The sequence below is a fragment of the Poecilia reticulata genome, chromosome 3 (assembly GCF_904066995.2).
Source record: "Poecilia reticulata chromosome 3, P_reticulata-male-v2, whole genome shotgun sequence".
Taxonomy (NCBI): domain Eukaryota; kingdom Metazoa; phylum Chordata; class Actinopteri; order Cyprinodontiformes; family Poeciliidae; genus Poecilia; species Poecilia reticulata.
Genome location: NC_088832.1, coordinates 35,184,671 through 35,203,488, shown reverse-complemented (window position 1 = coordinate 35,203,488; position 18,818 = coordinate 35,184,671). Strand labels below are relative to the sequence as shown.

Genomic DNA, 18,818 nt, shown 5'->3' with positions numbered 1-18,818 from the left:
ATAAAGTGTTTTGTTGCGTCTGTTTTAGAGCGTCTCTTCATCTTTGGATGATTTCTTGTTTTAATGAAAGCCACTGATAGTCGGGACTAATTCCTGACTGACGGACGGCTGGAAGAAAGGGAACATTTTTGCTCATTAAGTGAATTTTTCCTCTTCCTGTTTCCCTTTTATAGCTGGTAATCAGTCGCTCAGCCCGGCCGGGCGGAGGAAATGAGTGATTAGGTATTTTTCTCCGGGGGGCTCAGAAATGTGGCACGCTTGTGGCTTATTTGCTCTTCTAATGCCAGGTTTGTGAGGAATGTAGGAGGGAATAAATCCTCCCATGTTTCTTTTTTTTTCTCTCCTTTGCGAGGGGAAAGTATTACGGCAGCGGCGACGAGTCGTAAATTTAGGAGCTATTCTCTGCTCTCTTGCTTTTTCACAGCTAACCCCGTCATACTGTTGTTTTAGATTGAATAACAACTAGACGAAGTCGGCTGCACCCATCGTCCTCCGGCGTGGTTTGCTACTGTCCTCTAACTGTGTGCAGTGCTGCTTCTGCAGAGTTTCTTTTAACATAAGTGGTGAAACAGTAAAACAGCTTCTGATCGTATCGAGTTGTGTGTTTTACACTGATCAGATTAAAATACTGTGTTCTTCTGGTTTCCTGTTTGTAAGTGTGGCTCAGTCCGGCTCTGATCTGCTGCTCACTAACTGCTCTTCTCCTCTTCTCCTTTTTCTGCCACGCTTCAGCCTAGTGACCTGCGGAAGCATCGCAGGAAGGTAAAATAGAAAGCTGCTTTACAGGACCGCCCCACACCCTGAACACCCATCTTCATCTGTAGTCCTGTTCTGTCTGCCAAACGTTTCACTAATAAGTTGGCTTTTATTTTTCCTTCACTTATAATTTGAGTCCTTTATTGTTTTGTTTTGTTTATTTTCACGTTTCAACAGGAAGTTTGTTAAAAGTTTAGGTGCAGGAATGAAAGTCCATATTATACAAGATGCTAAACTCTGTTTTAGTCAGAGATCCTTCCACTGCTGCCCGGTGTCTCCCTCCCTTTACGTCTGGTTTAAGTGCTGTGGTTATAGATTTATATTTTAGCTCATTATTATCCCTAAAGTCCTTCCCATCCTAATAGATTTGGAAAACTGCATAAATTTTATTTTTAAAAACTTTATTCCTCCGTTTCAGGCTGAATCATTGCTTTTTTGGGGGGTTGGGAGGTGACTGCTTTTGGTTGCTATACAGCTGGTTGGGCATTTTGTTGTTATTCGTATCCATAGCAACAAGGTAGTTTACACCTGGGAACCTGCAGAGGTCAGTGTGCAAAGAAGGACTCCTCACAAAATGGAGAGTATTGCGTACAAACAGCATCGTCATACTGTGACGCAACAACATAATGTCTTCAGTCAGAGGCTTCTTCAGAGCTGCAGTGATACAGACTGCTACAGGAGATCATCCCTTCCCACATCAATCAGTTCACATGACAAATTTTTGAGGAAACATGAGTTAGACCAGGGGTGGGCAGCTCCAGGCCTGGAGGGTCTCCTGCAACTTTTAGATGTCTCAACTTCAACACACCTGAGTCAAATAATGAGGTCGTTAGCAGGACTCTGGAGAACCTGGAGGTGATCCAGCTGTTGGACCAGGGAGACATTAAGAGCTGCAGGACACCGGCTCTCCAGGACCAGGATGGCCCACCCCTGAGTTGGACCATTTAATTTCCCTCTGGGATTAATAAAATATTTTTGAATTGAATACATTAATGTTGCATGTAGCAATCAGCTGCATCAGTCTGTTAAATCAAGTAGATTAATGGAAATAACTGGGACTTCTGCCGTAAAGTAAGAATGAAATGTTTCTTTTCATTTCTGTCCCAGCTGTTCAGGGTTCTGCTTTGTGATCCGGCTGATGTTTCTACTCTGTGACAGCAGTGGACGGGTCACCAGTACCTGAACCTTTTGTTTCACCTCAAACTGTTGCAGCATCACTCGTCTCTCTGCTCCGTCTCAGTCTTCGCAGGACGACAAGGCCACCATCAGGTGTGAGACGTCCCCGCCCACCACGCCGCGCTCCATGCGCCTGAACAGGGAGCTGGGACACGCGTCCAGCCATGAAGACATCAGAGACATTCGAGGGTAGGAGTTTATCTGATTTCTGACCGTCACTGTCCTGTTTCTGCTGTTTGGTTTTGAAACGGCTCCATCTGGTACCTGAAGGCTGGGAGGCCTGCAGGACGGCCAGGGCAGCAACCCCAGCAGCAGCAACAGCAGCCAGGACTCGCTCAACAAAGCAGCCAAGAAGAAGAGCATCAAGTCCTCCATCGGACGCCTGTTTGGGAAGAAGGAGAAGGGCCGGCCCAGCGGTCCTGGGAAGGACTCACCGAGCCAAGGTCCAGCTCTTCATTTTTACTTAGCATTTACTTCATTGGTTTAGTTTAAAATGAGTGTCTCACGTTAATATGAATGAAAAGGCAATACACATTTCCCATGTGACGTCATACTTCCAGGAACTTTGTGGCCGGCAGCCATCTTGGTAGGTATCCGTAACTGTCATGACAGATGCTGTGGAGTTGCTATGACAACATTAAACAAGCCATAAGCTTAAAACTCATTCTCTATCTAATTAACTGTATAAGTACATTTAGACTGTTACTCAGTTGTTGAGTACTGGAAGCCATGGTTCATCTATGCTTTACGCTTCGCTTGCCTACCAAGATGGCGGTTCAGTGGCGCAGGACAGAGAGGACATTGTCAAGAAAACACAAAAAACATTAAAGTAAAAGATTTTTTTACAAGTTTTAAGTCGCGAGTCGAGTCTGAAGTCTTTTGAATGCCAGTCCAGGTTCGACTCGAGTCCCAAACTCCAGTCCCATCTCTGACGTTAATACATGACGTTAAAACCACCCGGAGTATTTATCAGAAAGATCCCAGAGTTTGGATCAGTGGATCTGATCCCAGCGTGGGTTGTGTGTTTGTAGCCGGCACCCCTGATGCAGACGGATCTCCAAAGGACGGTCTGGGAATGGGAACGTTGGGAGGTCCTTCTGAGAAGAACAGGAAGCTCCAGAAGAAGTGAGTTATCTGCTTCCTGCTGTCTAAAACGCACCGTTCTGCTGCGCAGGACACCACTAATGCACAACATCATGAGCAGTGTGTTCAGTTTCATGCTGCTTCACGCTGCCCACCCACCCACCGACTCACTCCTTCCACTCCACACCCACTTGCTTCATCACAGCCAGCACCTAGAATAATTCACTGTTTTCCTTTTGTTGTGATTTCTGAGCAGGCACACCACAGGCACCATAAATGTTGTTGCTTCCATGATTTGGCATCAGTTCATTGTTTTCTGTTTTGTTTGCCCACCCTCCTCCTCCTCTTTTCCACCATCCTCCTCTCATTCCATGAGTAGTCCAAAGACCGGGTAAGTCGCTTCACGTTGCCTCGTCTTCCTCCCATTCTTGGCTTCACTCTTCCCCAACCAGTAACTCTCCAGGACCCCACACAGCTGTCCCTTTTGAATGCCTGTTGGTTTTCCATGCTGCTCTCTACCTGCCTTCCACAGAGGAGCTTCACTAACAGGAATGTGTGTTTGCTGCTTTTCACTGGGAGAACATTTCCACCTCCCAGAGCTCAAAGTTCTGATTGAAATATTGGATTTTTGTGTGATTTTATTTTGTTAGATTTTATTCTGGTTTAAATTTGTCGATGCTGCAGCCCCATCTAGTGGTTAACTATATAAGCCGAGTCTTGTAGCAACAGTTCAGGCCTCTGATAGGTGATTACAGGTGCATGTCAGATTTATTCTCAACCTGTTTTGTGATTGGCCTCTCTGATGAAGCTCTGTTCCCAGTTAGCGACAGCGGCTAGCAGAACTAGCGTTAAAACGTGAAACCCTGCAGTGGGTGTTTGTTGTAGCAGAGTTTTCCAGAACTCCTCCCAGGTTTCCTTTTCTGTTTCCTCTCAAACTCCTGCTCTTGGTTCTGAGTGTGCATGTCGCTGACAGTTTTTGGGATTTCAGCTGTGAACATGACTGACTGCATGTTGGAAATACTAAAGGCTTTCAGTTTGTCTGCAGGAATATAAATTGGTTGTTAACTTGATTGTTTTTGTGTGACAGGCATGAGTTACTGGAAGAGGCTCGCAGGCAGGGCCTGCCGTTCGCCCAGTGGGACGGACCCACCGTGGTGGCTTGGTTAGAGGTAGGAAAATCAAAATGAAGCCTCTGAAACTAGTTTGTAAAGTTTCAGGGCAAACTGTTATCTGTTATCTTTGTAGATGAAACTTGTGACTCTCATCAGAGAGTTTCCATGTTAGAAACACGTGGAGGAGGTCAGATTTAGGGCGTGTCCCTGGAGTAGCAGATAAAAATTAGGGCCATTTTGCCTTTTAAATTAGGATTTAATACTTGTACATAAATAGAACTGAAGGAAAACTATAATAATAAAATCACATTCTGTAACACTTTATTTGAAGGGGGTGAATAAGACTGTCATCACACCGTCATAAACATGCCATAACACCTGTTATGAACATGAATAAGCCTTCATCAATATTTATGACTGTTGTCATAAAGCGTCATTTGGTAAATTATGACACTTTTAATACAAATTTGACATTATTGAAAATGTCTTTGACAACTTGACATTAACCAATAAATCATTACTGTTTAAACTTTACCTATAATAACAAAGTTACCTAATTTTTAATACTTTTATAACATATCAATAATGATTTATTGGTTAATGTCAAGTTGTCATAAAACATTTTCAATAATGTCAACTTTGTATTAAAGTGTCATAATTTACCAAATGACGCTTTATAACAGTCATAAATATTTACGAAGGCTTATTCATGTTTATGACAGGTGTAATGACATGTTTATGACAGTGTTATGACATGTTTATGACAGGTGTTATGACATGTTTATGACAGGTGTTATGACATGTTTATGACAGGTGTTATGACATGTTTATGACAGGTGTTATGACATGTTTATGACAGGTGTTATGACATGTTTATGACAGGTGTTATGACATGTTTATGACAGGTGTTATGACATGTTTATGACAGGTGTTATGACATGTTTATGACAGGTGTTATGACATGTGTATGACAGTGTCGTGTCGGTCTTATTCACCCCCCTTCAAATAAAGTGTTATCTCACATTCTGCTAAACAGATCTTAAAGTTTGTGGAAAGTTTTGCTTCGACAAAACCAGGTTTTATTTATTGAACTAGAAACTAAATATTTAGTTTGCAAGCTAAATGTTGAGATTCAAACTAAATATTTAGTTGGTGAACTGTAGTTAGCAAGCCTCCAACTAGATATTCAGCTCTGAGCTAAATGTCTAGTTTGAATCTAATATATTGTTTTTAAACTAAATTTTTAGCACCAAGCTAAATGTTTAGCTTGCTAATTAAATATTTCAGTTGAAGTTGTAACATTTATGAATGAATGAATGAATGAATATCATGGTTAATACATAACTTTCCAAACAGCATCCCATAATGAAAATGCCCCAAAAGTGATCAAATGTCATGAGATCCCTGATCTGCTGGACCATGAGCTGATTTTTACATAAGCAAATAAAACAAACAATAAAGCTTCAAACTGAATCAGTTTATTTGAATCCTGAGAACTGAAATTAGTTTATTGCTCACTGAGTTTTCCTGGGTAGAATCAGGATGTGCAGTGATATCAGGAATCCTCCTCAGCGTATTTTAATCTGGTTCACTGACTGTTTGGTAGCTCCCAGTAGAAAACATGTTGAACCAGTTTGATTTCCAGTTTACTGAGCTGCCCCGTCTCTTTGCTGCCCCCCTGTGGCCAGCTGTGGGTGGGCATGCCGGCCTGGTACGTGGCGGCGTGCCGAGCCAACGTGAAGAGCGGGGCCATCATGTCGGCGCTGTCCGACACGGAGATCCAAAGAGAAATCGGAATCAGCAACCCTCTGCACCGCCTCAAGCTGCGCCTGGCCATCCAGGAAATCATGTCCCTCACCAGCCCGTCGGCTCCGCCCACCTCCAGAACGGTACCGCCCCATTGACACACACACACACATTGCTCTCACACACACTTTATCCCCTTAGTGCTCCGTTCACACACTCCTGGCATTTTTTACAGCATGTTTTTAATGCATTAACTCTTTTTAACACGCACTAATGAGTCACTTTTGTCTCTTTCTAACAACCAATTCTCCCCGGTTTGTTTTGTTTTTCTCCTTCCTGCCTTGTTTCTGTCCTTCATCACTGTTTCCGTTCTGCACTCTTCTGATTGGGGGGTGACACATGGTCAGTCTACAGGAAACGTTTGGGTCACACATGAGGAGATGGAAAGTTTGGCAGCCACACCTCCCACGGTTAGTCCACCCGGATGAGCTGGGCGCCGCTGCTGCTGCCGTCTGCTTCAGGCCGCCTGCAGGGCCGCTTGCAGGGCCTCAGGCCGCCTGCTTCAGGCCGCCTGCAGGGCCTCAGGCCGCCTGCTTCAGGCCGTCTGCAGGGCCTCAGGCCGCCTGCAGGGCCTCAGGCCGCCTGCTTCAGGCCGCCTGCAGGGCCGCTTGCAGGGCCTCAGGCCGCCTGCAGGGCCGCTTGCAGGGCCTCAGGCCGCCTGCTTCAGGCCGCCTGCAGGGCCTCAGGCCGCCTGCAGGGCCTCAGGCCGCCTGCAGGGCCTCAGGCCGCCTGCAGGGCCTCAGGCCGCCTGCTTCAGGCCGCCTGCAGGGCCTCACACCTGAGGCCCTGCAGGCGGCCTGAAGCGAGCCGTCGCTCTCTTCTTTCTGTTCGGCTAGCCGGTTCTGTCCTGCTGGTTTAGTTTGTGCCTCATAGTTGATTAGTTTTTTAAATAATTTCTTTATTTCTTCTTTGTTTTCCCTAATTAAAATGATGCTAATATAAGTTTCTGTGTAACCAGGCCGTTTTTCTGGTGATTTTACTGAACATTACGCTCATAAAGCCCCTTTCAGACATTTCATCGTATCTAAAGGTCCTTCCTGGATAATCAGTTTCCTTTAGGTGTTTTCAAGGTTTGGAAAGTGCTTGATTTCTGCATAAAGTCCTTGAAAGTTCTTGACATTCAAACTGCACAGTTTTGTAATAATTTGCAATCTTGAGTTAAAAGCTTAAACATGGAAGACATTATTTACAGTTTAAACCAGATATGTTCATACACCTCATAAAAAGACAGACATCTTATTTTAAATCACACATTCCTTGTTTTAATTTAATTAGAATTACCAACTTTGATTATAATTGCTTAAATACCAGAAAACTTGGCAATAATAGTATTAATCTTCTCCCTGCTGTAGAAAACTATCACAAGACATTATTAATAAATCTAATAATGATGTCATATAAGAGTGAATTCTTTAGATCATTTGATTTGTTTTTATCTCCAAAGTGGAACTGGAAAGTTTGAAAACCTGCTTTGAAAGTTTCACCAGGGAAACGTGTGAATATCTTACTGAAGGAATTCATTGATCACAAATCAGAGTAATTATGCTCTAAAAACACATTTCAAGTCAAATCACGCCAAATTTGATTAAAAATAAACACACGGATCTTATCTGATTGACCCTCTGATTGATTAGGACACTAAGATGTTCACATCCTGCAGAGTATTGGAGAAACTTTAGTCATGGATTATGATGTGAAACGTAATTTAAAAATTGGCCCTAAACTATATACTTTTATCTGATTAAACTACATATATCTGTGTGCAAAACGCTACATTTCTAATGGGGTTACTGTAATGACAGCACAGGTGTAGCAGCAAAAACGATTGTTCCTCCTCCTCCAACATGGCGGACGGGTTTACAGTCCAATCAGACTTTGAGTAAAAATCATTTTCCAGACATGAATGAGTCGGGAGCAGAAGTGACTGAACACACACTCACTGGATGCATCACGTCTGAAAGGGGCTTTAACTGGCAACGATCCGAAATTATGTAACAATTAAAGAAATCAGCACCTAAACTTGTTTAATTTAGATAAAATTAGAACAAAATCAGTTTCCTTTAATCAAATGAATGAATCGGTCTTTCATAGCTTTTTTCCTGCCTTTGTGTTTTGATTTTATTTTATTTGAATGTGTTTATTATTTTTCACGTGAAGCTGCTCTAACCCTTCACGGCCGCCTCACTAACCCCTCGCCTTTCTGTTCTTCTCACCATGCGCACTCTAACCACGCTAACACCAGGAGGATGACGAGGGCAGCTGGGCCCAGGTTTGCACACATCCCCAGAACCCCGCTTTTATTCTGACGGGCTCACACATTAGACCTGCTGCAGCTTCAGGAGCTGCTTCTAGTTTATTTTAAGAAATAAATAATAAAACAGCTGAATAAACACTGTAAAGAATAAAAATACTTCAGAAGCAAACTGTGAATGTAAAATGAAGAAAATGCGACCCAGTTTTATAAATATAACGCTGTTCAGGAGGTGGAACATCTTTATGAATCTTCATCACTCAGTTTATGTAAAGTTTCATGTTGCTTCTCCGTCACTTTCATAGCAGGAACAGCCAGTGATGGAAACACTTTAACGAAACCATTTAGAGCAGGGGGGTCCAGAGAGGGTCCAGAGAGGGTCCTGGAGGCCGGGCGTCCTGCATGCTTTAGTCTCTCCCTGGTTTAACACACCTGCATCAAATGATGGCTCATTAGAGACCCAAGAGGAGGAACATCGACCTGCTGAGGAGGCTGTTACAACCACTGGGGAGAGACTAAAACATGCAGGATGCCGGCCCTCCAGGGCCCACTGTGGACACCCCGGATTTAGAACGTTTAGCTTCCTCTAATTTTTCCAGATAAATTCTAAAAAACCAATTTACTCGTTGAAATTCAAGTAGATGCTTTTATTTTGAAGTGGGTGGAGACTGTTTATGCAGCAGTTCCTTTTCCTCTCGGTTTAGTAAATTAAGTTTATTCTTTTCCCAGAATGCATTGCTGCTGCAGTTCCACAGGAAGCAGTTTACAATCTACTGAAGTCCTGTGTGCTTTGTGACTGAAGTCCTACCATAGTCAGTTAGGCTGAATCATCAACAGATTTGGCAAAACTCAACATTTATAAAACTGAAACCGAGTGGAAGGTTTGTCACAGAGAATCACTTCCTGAAGCGCAAACTGTACAGGTGTAATGACCATGTTCATCCTGCTGGGGGCGATATAACACATGTTGTTGACGGGTAGCGTTAGTGCAGCTAACTTTTTAGTTAGCATTGGCCACCGCTGGGAATCATATTAACATCAGTACTGGCTGAGTTAACAGATAAATTAACAATAATTATTCCCTTATTAGATATCTGACAAAAAAAGGACACAAGACATAATAAAAAATAATGTGGACAATAAACTATTTATTGAGCAGAACAGGTAAGGAAAAGTCATTTTTGACTCCCTGAAATTAGTTAAGAACAGATTTATTTCAAACTACTTTTGAATGCAAGAGATATGGTGTAAGCTTAAATATTTTAATGCAAAAAATGCGTGATGAGTTTATTTTCTGTTAATTTCTTGTTGTTTTGATGCATTTTGTTGATGTTCAGACTTCAACCACGGGGCAGATATGATCTTATTTTATCAGGATTTTCCTTTAGACATTGAAGTTTATAAAATATTATTCAACATCTGTATAAAAAGAATAAAATCATAAAACATTTGTTTTTGGCATCATTAGCCAATGACTCTTCCATTGATAAACTGCAGAAGCTTTAATGTAAAAAGGTTTTTGTCTCGGTTCTGCTGTTCTTAGTGTTTGTTGTGAAAGGAACCGGAATGTTGGTGGGTTACTTCCTTTCCGACGCTCTAAGCCCAGTTCGTTGTGGCCTTGCAGACGCTGGCGTACGGAGACATGAACCACGAGTGGATCGGGAACGAGTGGCTGCCCAGCCTGGGTCTGCCTCAGTACCGCTCCTACTTCATGGAGTCCCTGGTGGACGCCCGCATGCTGGACCACCTGACCAAGAAGGACCTGAGGGGGCAGCTGAAGATGGTGGACAGCTTCCACAGGTACGGCTTCACATGCAGCCGCCTGGAGCAGGAAAAGGTCTCAGCCTGAAGTGAGAGGAGAAGTGAGAGCGCCTCCTCTGGTGAAGGGCTGCAACCTCAGACACCTGTCTACATGTTTGGATGGGTTGTACTGAAATATGCACATTTCCCTCTGGGATTAATTAAGTATGTCCATTCATTCATTCATTCATTCATTCATGGAGAGATTATTCAGTCCAACAGGATGAATCAGTTCGGTTCCTACAGACTGAAAAAATGTTTGGACTTCCACATTATTCCTCAACCTGTTTAAATCCTGCATCCATCCCAACTTTGTGTGTGTGTGTGTGTGTGTGTGTGTGTGTGTGTGTGTGTGTGTGTGTGTGTGAACATGACCCAACTGCTGAGTTTGTGTTTGTGCAACAGGAACAGCTTCCAGTGTGGCGTGATGTGTCTGCGGCGGCTGAACTACGACAGGAAGGAGCTGGAGAGGAGGAGAGACGAGTCCCAGCTGGAGCTCTCAGGTAACAAGCCACCTGACCAGCTCCTCCTGCTGGTGGCTCCCTGACACTGCAGGTTTCAGCGAACACATCCAACCTATAAAAACTATGAAAACGACTTTTCTTTGCAGTTTAGCACACATTAAATTTGCTTTCTGCACTTCCTGGTGCATGTAAATATAAAAATTAATTGTTTTCAGGAAAAGGTTTCAGCTTGAGTTCTGGACATTGGAGAAAAATCTGTTTGAGGTTCATAGAGAAAGAACAGAAGATTTTGATAAAGCTGCAGTGTTTCCTCTAGATGTTTTCTGCCCTGGCCTATTGGACCAGGTTCCACCACAGAACCGGCCCACAGAACCGGTCCAGCTCTTGAAACAATGCTGTGAGGTAGTGTTGTCAAACGGTCAGAAAAGGTGGAAAGAAAGCAGCATGAGCTGCCAGGTCCAAATTGTTCTGCTGGATTTTATTGCTCAACATCTTTTTGTTTTCTGACATCCATCCGAAGTATCCATGTTGTTTTTATACAAAATAAGCGACACGCCTGCTGTTCATCAGACCATGGCAGGAGAAAACTGGTCAAACCGAACAACAAAGTCTAGACAAAGAATCGGGAATAAGATTATGAATCTAATTTACAAACTCATCTACTATTACTCTAATATTGTAAATTAAAACGTTATATATACTATTTGTTTTTATAAAATATATCCATCCATTTTCTTTACACCCTTGTCCCTCAGTTGGTCGGGAGGTGCTGGTGCCTCTCCAGCTAACGTACCGGGTGAGAGGCGGGGTCACCTGGACAGGTCGCCAGTCTGTCGCAGGGCAACACAGAGACACACAGGACACACAACCACACACATACACTCACACCTAGGGAGAATTTGGAGAGGCCAAGTAACCTGACAGTCATGTTTTTGGACTGTGGGAGGAAACCGGAGTACTGGGAGAAAACCCACCAGGCCGGGAATCGAACCCAGAACCTTCTTGCTGCAAGGCAAAATATGTAATACATATAAATTTTTATAAAAAGTAATGTATTCTTTATCAAAACAATACAAAACAAAAAAGAAAACTCCATTTCGTTGAACCTGGTGATGCAATCAGTGACATCATACATATTTAAACAGGAAGTGCTGGGCTGGCCCCGCCCACACACCTGCTCAGGCTGTAGCATTTAAAGGGACAAACCATGATGAGTATAAACGAAACTAATGAAGAACTTACCAGAAATGCACCTTATAACAAAACAAACTTTCAGATGTGTTTATCTAATGGTTTAGTAGTGTTGGTTAAAAAAAGGCGAAGGGATGTAGACTGCGACGTAATGCTACCCAACAAACCTGGGACAGCGATTGAAGCAAAGCTTCACCAGCGGTGTTTAAATGAAAGCATTATGATCAAATGTAGACAGAAGAAATAAATCAGAATCCTGAACAACAGCTGCAAAGCCTCTGCAGGTTGATTCACTCCCAGGCTCTGTGTTCATAGAGCCACAGGAGACCTTCAGGTGGAGCTCAAACGTCCCCCCAGTGGTACGCCTACCACAGTTTGAGAACCATGGAGAACCAAACCAAGCTCTCTTTAAACAATAAGGTTTGTGTTTCTGTCCCTTCAGACGTTCTGGTGTGGACCAACGAGCGTGTCATCGGCTGGGTCCAGGCCATCGGCCTCAAGGAGTACAGCAGCAACCTTTATGAGAGCGGCGTCCACGGAGCGCTGCTCGCCCTGGACGAAAGCTTCGACCACAACTCACTGGCTCTGCTGCTGCAGATCCCCACCCAGAACACACAGGTACACACACACACACAGGTACACTCACACACAGGTACATTCACACACAGGTACACACACACACCAGAGCCACAGGTACACACACACACACACAGGTACACGCACACACAGGTACACGCACACACAGGTACACGCACACACAGGTACATTCACACACAGGTACACACACACACAGGTACACACACAGGTACACGTACACACACACACCAGAGCACACAGGTACACACACAGGTACACACACACACACACACCAGAACACACAGGTACACACACACACACACACCAGAGCCACAGGTACACACACACACACACGTACACACACAGGTACACGTACACACACACACCAGAGCACACAGGTACACACACACACAGGTACACACACACACACACACCAGAACACACAGGTACACACACACACACACACACACACCAGAGCACACAGGTACACACACACAAGTACAGGCACGCACATCAGAACACACAGGTACACACACACACACCAGAACACACAGGTACACGCACACACACAGGTACACACACGCTGCATGCACCCGCCCGCTGTGATGTAAACATGTGGGCGGTGAAGGAAATGGCCCCTGAAGTGGGCGGGGCTTCCTGAGTAGATGGGTGTTTCATCTGAAGGCCTGTAAGATAATCTGAGAGTAAAAACTGCAGTGGGACTAAACAGTTTTAGATTAAATAAAACAGGAAAGTTTTAACTTGGAGTAAATATTCAGTGGAAAGTTTGATGAGGAAAAGATCAATAAATAAATATTAAATCTGAGATCAGGACTTTCCTGTGTGGAAACTTGTTTGAACCTTAAATCCCCTGGAGAGGAAATCCCAAATCAGGAGAGTTTCAACGTAAACAAGACGAAGGCAACATGTAAACAAACTCTGACCTCCCAGAATGCTGCAGATCTGAAGGACGTCTCTCTGTCCTGACAGTGGACAGACGTCCACTTTCAGGACGTCTCTACCTTTACCAGAGACACAGAAATGTGAGTTTCTTCCTGACGGAGCTTCTCCGCGTGTTTCAGTTCCTCCCAGCTTCTCTTCCCCTGCTGCTCATGGTTTCTGTTGACTTTAAATCCTGACAGGAGTTGAGTTTTTATTGAAGCTCAGCATTCAGCCACCTGCTGCTGCATGTTGGAGAAGGATTTTATTTTAAAACTTGATTCTGAACCTTAGCAAACTGGGAAAAAATTGTTTTGCTGAAACATGAAATATATAGTTTTTACATTTTATTGACCCACATTTAATTATATGCAACATTTAATAAATTATTTGTTACTTTAAATGTTTTTTTTACAAATTTAAATAAATACTCCATAAGTTATTTATTGTAATTTTGCTCTCCTCTCTGTTTTTTGAGTTTGCATTCAAATGCATCCTGTCTTTAAATGAAAAATACCTATTTTTTATACATTTTATTTTTATTAAAATACATGTAAATATAAAACAAGTATTCCTTGAATTAAATTAAAATGTTATATATACTATTTCTTTTTATAAAATATGTAATACATTATAAATATTTATAAAGCAAAAAAAAACCCCAATAAAAAATACAAATTAAATAAAAACCTGATTTTCTAAACTAAACTCCATATAAAACGGTGGACATAGTGACTTTTTCCAGTTTATTGAACCAAACTGGGTTTTCAGTTTATCAGTAAAGTTTTTATCTGCCTGGTTTTCAGAGTTACTCACTGAAACACGTCAGATTAACACGCTTAATACTCACTACTCAGCAGATGGAGCAGAAAGGCTGCCAGTGAAAATCCTCTGATTTTTATCATCACCACAATATTTATTTTTAGAAAACGAGGTGATATTCCCAGCGTTGATCCCTGCAGGGAAAACCCTCATTTGTTTATTTGCAGACCGTGGTTTGTAGTTTACATATTTAAAGCGTAAAACGTCTGCTGCCGGTGGATGGTGTGTTGGAACTCTACAGGTGCCAAAAAACAGGAGTTGCTCAAGGTTTCATGACCAAAAACCTGCATGTAAAGATGCGTCTGTTGTGAACCTGCAGGCCAGAGCAGCGCTGGAGCGCGAGTACAGCAGTCTGATGGCCGTCGGCGCAGACAGGAAGGTGGAGGAGGTGAGAAACCGACACAGAGACCCAAACCGTTGGTTAGAACCGCTCTCAGGATGACCGCCCGCCATCTTTCCTCCAGGATGACGACAAGAACTTCCGGCGCGCTCCCTCATGGAGGAAGAAGTTCAGGCCCAAAGACATGAGGGGAATGTCTCTGGGAGCGTCCGACACGCTGCCTGCTAACTTCAGAGTGACGAGCAGCAGCGCCGCGTCGCCCTCCGCGCAGCCAAAGAGAAGCCCTATGGACGGTAAGCGGCAGGAGCCAAGCTTCTCCCTGCATGTCTCCACTTTTTTCTGACTGGAGTAAAATATATCTGAAGGGCCGTTGGGCTCAGACTACTTGTGTTGATGCTTATTGAATGGCTTTGCTGAGCTGCTCACTCTCACTAACGGCATGTCTCTGCATGCGGTTTGACCAACATGGCAACGCAGGAGGTCAGTCTATACAGAGGCTGGACACTGCCACAGTCAGGACCTACTCTTGTTAACACAACGGTAAGGTCACACACACACCAACTGTCGAGATTCAGATGGAAGCAGCATACGTACGGAGCTCAGTCAGTGCCATCTGAGAAAATTAAACAGGTTGTAGTTTTGGAGACATGAAGTGGTTTTTGCTCTAAAAGTGAAAAGATTATTACTCGTAGGATTAAAAGTTCCTATATGAACATTTAATTTAGCAGTAGAAAGCGATCAAAATTTTAGTTTTATTTTTTGACAAAATAAGCAACATTTTCGATTCAAATTTTTGAATAAATAGACATTAGAGGTGTGCCGATCAATCGTCCACCGATCATAATCGGGCCGATTTCCGTGAAAAAGTGTATGATCAGTGATCGGCGATCATTGGCTCTTGTTGCCGATACCGATCACCTGCATCTCATTTCGCAGCCTGCCTGTGCAGCTGGTCTCTTTCCTTCACTCTGCGCAAACGCGCAGCAACAAATCCTAAGCGATGTGGAACTATAACCACTGAGTGAATGGGGAAGTTTGCGTGTTGCGGCGGAAAATTGAAAAAATTGAAGCAGGTCAAAATGCATCAACACTACGAAGCTAATATGGCATAAAAACAATGACATACTTGACGGAGTTTGGCTACATCGAGGCTCACTGCAGTAAAAAAGACATGGAGGATCAGATAGCAGGTAAAGCAGCGCACAGCTACAAACACTCACCCGGATTAGCATGACGGTCAGAAAGCTAAACAAATAACCCGCAAAATTATTGTGGGATCAGAACCAGCATAAGACGCTGGTTCTGCTCTCGCTGTTGAACCGTTGCTACGCTACAGGTAGTAATATTTCACAGACGGAGCGCCGCTTCTGCTCCACCTGGTAGTGACTCTCACACCGAACCTCTGCTTAAAGCTGCAGCATCTAGCCTAAAAAAATAAATTTTACATACGTATTAAAACTTTCGCTGTCCTAACATGAGACAGATAATCTATAAAAAATAATCGATCTCCTCCCTGCTCTGCATAATTACTCCGCTCAGTCAGAAACAGCCACTCAGAACTAGCAGTAATCAGCTAGCCGCCATGCTAACAGGAAGTTTTCATTCAGTAACTCTGGATTGTTTATTGTAATGGATCCTGTATTTGCCTTTGAATGTTAAGTTTTATACTTGACTTTTTTTGGCAATGTGGAGAGGTTTTATATAGGCTCTTTGCATAATTTAGCCTCTCCAGAGCCTCCATATGTTATCAGTCTGTTAAAGATAGTTTTACTGATAGCAGGACAATTTGCAGAATGCCTGTTTTGTTTAGTTTTCTTCTTGGAAAAAGTTATTAAAAACATGTTTTTGTCTAAATTAATTATGTGGATGCTGACATTAGCGTTAGCTGCTACATGTTTAGCATTGAGACTCTATTTGACAACTCCTTTTAGGACAACTTGAACAACAATAGTTTTTACAGCGTCCAATCCAATCAGTTTGGAAGCAGAAATTAAACCCCAGCCAGCAGAAAGAGACAGTTTCATCATCCATTGCTGTTAGTGGATGTGCATCAGATTTATAGACTTATCAGAAACAATGCAAAAAGAAGTGATTCATTCCTTTGAAATTTCAACATATTGAGATCTATGTAATTAATTAAAAACTAATGCGATGAAGTTCTGGTTCTAACGATATAATAAAGGTAAAACAATGTCCTGGAAATGCGTCTTAGGTTTTCTTGTTGGCACTTCTGGAGCTCCGTATGGTTTCCCTGCATTACTCATCTGAAAGCAGCTTTCTTGTGTCAGAAGTTTCTGCTTTAATAACACGTTTTACGCCTCTTCTCTTTCTTCCCGTCTCCATCCATCCATCCATCCATCAATCCATCCACCCATCCATCCATCCATCCATCCATCCATCCATCCCTCCACCCAATCATCCATCCATCCATCCCTCCCTCCCTCCCTCCCTCCCTCCCTCCCTCCCTCCCTCCCTCCCACCCATCCATCCATCCATCCATCCATCCATCCCTCCCTCCCTCCCTCCCTCCCTCCCTCCCTCCCTCCCTCCATCCATCCATCCATCCATCCATCCATCCCTCCATCCATCCCCTGCTTCTGCCCTGCTGTCATTGGTCTCTCCTCCCTTCTCAGTTTATCCTCATTATTTCTATAGGTAGCCGCTGGTCAGAGGATGAAGGGGAATTCCCTGCATTCAGAACCAGGATGATGAACTGAAACAAAACTAAAAAGGACGATTTTATCGACGGAGCAGATGCTTCCTGAGAGGAAACTTTCTAGAATAATCTACGTTTTTCTGATATTTATGTCAACCAATGGGACTTTTAATTGATTTGGAGTTATACTGTAACCTCTTTTTGCCTCTTTCCCCTTAATCAGCCCACTTTTAAAACCGTTTGGTCTCAGATTTCTGTAACTGAATGTTTTTCTCGTCTGGAGTTTGTATATTTCTACCAGCAGACGTTTTATCTAATCTTTTTTTATAATCCTCATTATTGACCAGATGTATGTTTTCCTTCTCTAATCATTGAATTTATTCTTAAGTGACTTTAATATGACATATAACTTAATTCATATCTTTTTGTAGCTCCTGACCTGTGAGTTTATGTAAATGCGGCTCTTAGTTGTGTGAATATCAGATTAATCGCTGGAGTTTCATAAACTCTGAGTCGTCTGTCGCCTTGAACCGAACTGCTGGCCATCCAGGGCATGACGACAAATATCATGTGAAACAGATTTTCTTCTGCTTTCCTTCTTTATTTTCATATCTAATACCAAAATATGTTAACCCTCCAGAGTTGAAGCCATCTAACAGTAGCAGGAATGGATCCGCAGGCTGCTTTCAGTGAAATCAGACCTCCAGGTTTTATGAGGAAGCTCCCTCTCGCCTTTCCCTGCAGATCCCTTTAATCCAGCCTTCCTAACCTCCGGAGAACCCGCAGACGTCCTCGCTGGTCCAGGCGGGCGGCTCGGGCTCCGTTAGCGGACCAAGTTCACCGAGGCCTCAGCTGATCCCCGCTGCCATCGCGTCCCATAAACCTTTTTTAAAATTACTTTGTACTAAGATTTTATACCAAGCCTTATTGTTCTTAACTCCTTTCCTGTCCCTTATTTATTATCAGCCATCCGCGTTGTCTCGTCCTGTTCGTTCCCCAGAAACACAGGTCCTAACATCCGTCTCCATGGCGATGCAGAAGGAACCGACGTTTTTCTTTTCTTGTGATTTTAGTCATTTATGCACAAAGCAAATCATGTTGCTGTTTTTATTCCTGCTCCTCCTGTTGAATCTTCTGATCTTGTAACAATGATGTACAGTCTGAGTACTTATAAACTATTTTTATCACAGTATTATTTATTGCTTACTTTCAATAAAATACTGAAACTTATTTTCCACTGCAGATCCGAGGCTGAGCTTCTTTCTGTCTTGACGTTTCGTGTTGCGTTTGTTGGATTCAAACTGGTTTTAAGGACTTTTCTGACAGGAATCATGGCACTTTTTTCCCCCTGTTTTCAGTTTATATCATTAAAGCCAAATTAATTTTGGCCTTTTAATTATTTGAAGTGGATTTTTTTAAAACGAACATTAGATACACAATTTTGAATTGGAGGATTTTTGTCTTATTCCGGAGAATCAAAGTTAAACATACAGACTTAAATATATCCACACACCAAATTTAGAGACCTTGATTTTAAAAAGTAGATCAGGAAGCAAAGAAATGGAAAAAAAAGACAAAACTACCGGTTCTACAAAGAAGGGAGGTCAAAGTTCAACCAGAATGACAGCTGAAGTATGTTTGATTGTTATGGAAAGTATGCGATCAACCAGAACCAACATTTACCGGTTATTCCTGGAGTGTGAGTATATTTAACGAGTTTGAAAAAAATCTGACTTCCAACCTAAAAAAAAAACACAATTCAAGTTTTAAAAGCTCCATAATATTATTACTTTAATCCTGACATGAGTGGATGAAAACGTCTGACCAGCACCATGCATACTGAGGT

At 42.8% G+C, this 18,818-nt stretch overlaps 1 protein-coding gene across 14 annotated transcripts in view; it reads left to right on the top strand.

The window, feature by feature from the left end:
- The window catches only part of ppfia1 (PTPRF interacting protein alpha 1), a 49,981-nt gene extending 31,767 nt beyond the window's left edge, over positions 1–18,214 (top strand). For 2 of the 14 annotated variants that reach the window (XM_017304067.2, XM_081605592.1), the window contains 15 exons: positions 733–762; positions 1,997–2,121; positions 2,203–2,375; positions 2,964–3,057; positions 3,395–3,406; positions 4,103–4,184; positions 5,816–6,016; positions 6,281–6,343; positions 8,176–8,202; positions 9,809–9,984; positions 10,390–10,487; positions 12,082–12,257; positions 14,296–14,364; positions 14,441–14,609; positions 16,972–18,214. In XM_017304067.2, coding sequence (XP_017159556.2) covers positions 733–762; positions 1,997–2,121; positions 2,203–2,375; positions 2,964–3,057; positions 3,395–3,406; positions 4,103–4,184; positions 5,816–6,016; positions 6,281–6,343; positions 8,176–8,202; positions 9,809–9,984; positions 10,390–10,487; positions 12,082–12,257; positions 14,296–14,364; positions 14,441–14,609; positions 16,972–17,033 — 1,557 coding nt within the window. In that variant the 3' untranslated portion in view covers positions 17,034–18,214. Of the gene's footprint in view, positions 1–732; positions 763–1,996; positions 2,122–2,202; positions 2,376–2,963; positions 3,058–3,394; positions 3,407–4,102; positions 4,185–5,815; positions 6,017–6,280; positions 6,344–8,175; positions 8,203–9,808; positions 9,985–10,389; positions 10,488–12,081; positions 12,258–14,295; positions 14,365–14,440; positions 14,610–14,793; positions 14,857–16,949 lie in introns of all 14 variants that reach the window. The other 12 variants (XM_081605594.1, XM_081605593.1, XM_081605596.1 and 9 more) reach the window with 12 other exon arrangements.
- Positions 18,215–18,818: the final 604 nt, after the last annotated feature.